The following is a 5,039-nucleotide window of genomic DNA, read 5'->3' as shown; positions in this document are numbered from 1 at the left end:
AATAAGGATCGTGAGTGATAGTCAGTCGAGTTGGGACAAATTGATTTTCGGTTCGAATAAGAAGTCTGCAAACAATAGCGGAATATCCGCTAGGCTGGTAACAACTGGACAACATGTAAGTTTCTCCACCAAAGCGAAACAGGCCGAAATAAACCACGAAACTGAAACTTTCAAGTGTTTGAAGTTAACATTGGACGGTTCTGTGGAGCGAATTATCCCCAGCATTTCTTTCTGAGTGAGTGGTCTGACGTGATAACGTTACAGAGTAATGGTTTTCCACCAGATCTTCATCGTTTTCTCGAGCATGGCTTCATTCAGGGTTGGAAATTTAGAAATATATTCTTTTTCCTTAGGCTACTCGCAAAGGAAAATGTTTTTGATTGAGAAAAAATCTGCGTTTCTCAGAGAACTACAGTGTATAATGTATCGCATTGAAAGTCTTTTCAGAATATATTATTTTGTGAAAACTTCTCAATTTATAATTTGAAAATATTCTGCTTGAGACAGGAGCACCTAGGAGTTGATTTTTCACTAAGCTAAGGTTTCTCTTCGTGGAGTATACTAGGAGTTTTCAAAACCTCAAATGCGGTGATTTCAGCCTGGAGTCAAGAGCGTTTTGCTCAGGTCCTAGAATACTTCTGACATATCTGGATCATGTATTTTGTCCCAATGCCCATTTGCTACCTTTAACCTGCGCAGTTTCAGCAGTGCGATATTGTAGCTCTGTGTTCGTACTTTTGATTTTAGTATAGGCCCATGCGATGCCTCATAATAAATATACATGGTGATTCCAGAGTTTACACTAGTCCAGACAGCTTCCAAAACAATGTTTGGCATATGGCTGGGGACCTCTCTTAAGACTCTACAGGGTGATTTGTTCGATTCTACTTTTATCAATAACATTGGTATGGCTCATTCAATTTTGATGAAATTTTCTGTGTAGTACAATATGAGTGAGTAAACTCAATAATTTTATCAATAACAAACACCTGCTCAAATGCAGTGAATTCAAGATGCAAAGCTGTTCTCAAGTTCTGAAGTAGTTTAATCAAATAAGTAATACATATTGGCATATAAGATTGCTCATATTCTGAATAAAATCATTTAAAACATTTAAAAATCTACATAAGGGAACACATATTACCTTTTTTTTTAATACATGTTTGCGCTCTCTTTATTGAATATCCTATGGAACTTCTGATGAGATTTGAATTTTGCTTTAAAATATTGCATTCCTCGAAAATTTTTTCAATTAGATTCGGAACTAGATGTTCTTTACTCCTAATATCTACTTTGTAGACTTTTGTCAGATGTCCCCACACAAAATGATTTAGAGGCTTCAAGTCAGGCAATCTATGTGGCCAAGCTCTGATGTGATGTAATCTTCGTGATAGATCTTGCTTTGCACTTCGCTCTTACCCGATAAAATTTTGACGAGTACCTACTAATAGACGGTCTCTACCACCCCTTTAACGATTTGATTAGAAATTTTGTTATCAGAATCTGGCCTACCAATGTTTTTCTCCTTACTAGGATTCAACCCATGTTCTTTGAAATAATGAAACACTTTGACGGATTTGGATTTTGTAAAAGTATCTCAAAACTTGGGAACAACTTTGCATGTTGCATCGTTCTACGATACAGCCTTAATGCTTAGTTGATATTCCCACTGCATTGGAGCTAAATTTCGATATTGATATTTGTTAAAAATTATTTTTCAGAAAACCGAAGGTGCGTCAAAAAATTGAAAACACTGTAATAGTGACTAATTATGGTAGAATCTGAAACGGATAACGAAATTTTGGAAACGCAATGTGCCGGGTATTTTTTCAACCTGCATAAACTCAAATTATCACAATAATAACCCGGTATTTTGAAAAACGTGTTAGTGCAATGGAATATATTGTACTGCATGTTGAGTGTTATTGATAAAAGTAAAAGCGGTCAGTAAACTGATTGTTTCCAAAGTTAAAAGTTATAATAGGTAAGCAATATAAATCACAATTCCAGATACTCTTTAGATCTTAAAATATATATGTTCCGCAAGAACTTATTCGAATATTTCAGCACTGCAATATTCTAAGTAGATACAAGTATTTCTTTTGGTTTCGTTTTCCTCCTCAAACTATGGGGAATTCTCCTCAATTTGGGTTAGCACTCCATATGCAAGTTTGAACTGAATAATTATGAGTTTCATTCATGATGAACTGCACCGCGAAAACTATTCAAAATCATTCTTCAAATATGGGGTTTTAAAATTTAAATCGCTTGGTTCTAGTTTACGATTTGGCAACAGTGTCTACTAAAAAATAAAAAGAACAATGGCTTGTTTATAAGATAACTGCTGTTGATTTGCAGCCATCATAAGGCGCAAGCCTCAACAGCAACCGGCCATAAATATCAGCATACGTTAATTCTCTCAAAGAATCCCAAACTCCCGGCCAATCAGGGCAAAGCTAACAGATTGAAAGAACAGAAGACAGTTGTCTCTTTCTATGTCAACAAATATTTTCCCGCTCTCTCGGCGCTCTTGTGATTATTTTCGTATTATTCCATAGACATAATAATATATTATGCTTTATTAAGTCTATGTATTATTCTCAGAGACTGATTCTGATTCTCTGCTATTCTTCTGAATTCAAAGTGGTTATTGAATAACGTTGAGATAATTATTGTAATTCGCAAAAACACAAATTGTGACATTTAGTTACCAATCGTCTGGACAAAGCAATTTTGATTGCTGAATTCAAGTGAACAACATCAAACATGGACCAGCAAAAGTAAGTTCGAAGTTATATATTTTTTTTTGTTGCTTATGTTCTATTTGTTTTTATGTTTTAAGTGAACACCTCGTTTGTCACCTATGTGGAAAACAATTTTCCAGTGTGTCGAACAAAAATCGGCACCTGAAAAAAATGCATAACCAAGCACTTGGAGGAAAAAAAACAAAGCATGTTAAATGCCCACTTTGCTCTGACGAGGATAAAATATCATTTGGATCCCACGAACATTTGATAGATCATTTGGAGCAGATGCATTCTTTGGAAATCCAACAGTCGAGCCATCATTTTGAAAACAAGGAAGATTTTGAGGCTTGGAGATCTCTTTCCAACAGGAATGTAGATTATATTTTAGAACGAGCAGTTAAAACTAATTCTGCTCAAGAATATATTTATTATAACTGCAATCGTAGTAATACTATAGGTTAGTGTTCGAAGAGCCAAATGACAATCATGAAATTTAAATATATTATTTTTAGAATATGTGAGTCAGTGTAGCCAACGAAATATGAAGAAGGGAGGCAGCATTAAGATATCTGGATTATGTCCATCAAAAATTTCTGTTAAAATTAACAGTTCTGGTAACATTTTTATAGTATCACATCACATTCGTTCATTAATTTTTTTTCAGGAGTAGTGGTTAAATATATCGAGACACATGTTGGTCATAATGATGAACTTCGATCTAAACGTCTCTCCAATACTCAGCAGGAAATGCTCGCAAACAAACTTGTTGCCGGAGTAACTAAGGAAAGCGTTCTTGAAGATGCAAGGTTCATCAATGAAGGAAAATTAGAAAGAATGAATATTTTAACAAGAGGAGATCTCTCATATATCATTCGAAAATTCAATATAAACAAAAAGCGACATGCAGATGATATGACAGCAACAGCCTTAAAAGTGGAAGAATTGAACAGTCAAGATGAAAACACAGAATCTCAAAATACTGTTTCCATTGATCCTAGTACCAAGCGTGAGGTAAGTTGGGTAGAAAATTGGTGATGGGAATATCCTGTGCATTAAAATTTTTGTAGACTGTATTGAAAGATACATTCCTGAAATTAAAATCATTGGATGATGAAGAATTTTATAAGATGGTAGAGATTATCAATAAAACTTATAATAGTTCTCAAGCCAAAAAGACCCAAAGAGTAGAAAAAAGGAAAATAGAAAAGCAATTATATTATCCTAACAGAAAGTAGAATATTATAAATGTTGGTGATGGAATATTATTCACATTTATAACTACTCTTGTAGTAAGTTTGTGAATGCAACCTTGGAGAATAATGCTATAGTACATGCACTGTTGCTTCCCATGAGTTATGCAGATTTCTGTTTTGTGAAACAAGTAAATGTAATTGACTCGTACTTCTTGGATATTCTATTGATCATTGTAGAAAATAAAGAATGATAACTTTTTAACCTGGATGTTTCCGTTATTCCCTATGTCCTGCCAATTTCATTTTCAAGAGCATCTTTGAAAAGATTTGAGTGAGAAAATTTGTGTATCTCTTTTTGTAAGCCAATTCTTCAAAGTTTTTGATAAAAAAAAATTGAAGAAGCAATTATGAAGTCATATTGCCTACGAGTTCTGTAGAAAAATATCCCTAGAAAGTTAATCCTTATTTTGAATAGACATCAAATTGTCTGATAACATTAGTTATTTTTTTCTAATCAATTTTGAATATGACTTAAATTTATAGTTTTGTTTTAGTATTCAAAGCAAACAGCTTCCTTGAAGTGGATACAATTTTCAATATCTTTTTAATATTAACTAAAATGGCATAATAAATTTAGGTAATTATGAAGTTTACCGTCCACTGCCAATTCCGTATTTTTATTACATTTTAATATTAACCAAATTTTATATCATATTTAAACAAAGTGTAAAGTTTCGCACCACCTTAACAATCAAAGAATATTCATATTCATCCACATGAGGAACTAACTGCCATTTCACAATGATGTTAATGGTAATGGTAATGTTGAAAGTGAGCTACGATGTTAACGCTTAAATAATAATAAATTCAAGAAATATCTATCATTATCATTAACATTACGCTTGACATTAACATTGATGTGAACAGTATCGTAGTAGCTCTATCATTTAATATTATTTAAACGTTTACATTGTAGCTCACCGTTAACATTACCATAACCATTAACATCATTGTGAATTGGCAGTAACGGAGAAATTTGTACAATACTATACTTCCAATATTATTATTTTTAATCCATGTTTGAATAATATACTTCATA

The 5,039-nt window shown here is 33.0% G+C and overlaps 1 protein-coding gene across 1 annotated transcript; it reads left to right on the top strand.

The window, feature by feature from the left end:
• The first annotated feature begins 2,407 nt into the window (after positions 1 to 2,407).
• Positions 2,408 to 4,202, top strand: LOC123310226. Its single transcript, XM_044893677.1, has 5 exons — positions 2,408 to 2,780; positions 2,843 to 3,204; positions 3,260 to 3,361; positions 3,412 to 3,758; positions 3,815 to 4,202. The coding sequence occupies exons 1-5, from the start codon at positions 2,767 to 2,769 to the stop codon at positions 3,980 to 3,982; spliced, it is 993 nt and encodes a 330-aa protein (XP_044749612.1). The 5' UTR covers positions 2,408 to 2,766; the 3' UTR covers positions 3,983 to 4,202.
• The last annotated feature ends 837 nt before the right edge of the window (positions 4,203 to 5,039 follow it).

Source organism: Coccinella septempunctata, chromosome 3 (genome assembly GCF_907165205.1).
Source record: "Coccinella septempunctata chromosome 3, icCocSept1.1, whole genome shotgun sequence".
In the NCBI taxonomy this organism is placed as follows: Eukaryota; Metazoa; Arthropoda; class Insecta; order Coleoptera; family Coccinellidae; genus Coccinella; species Coccinella septempunctata.
This window is presented reverse-complemented; position numbering and strand designations above follow the sequence as displayed.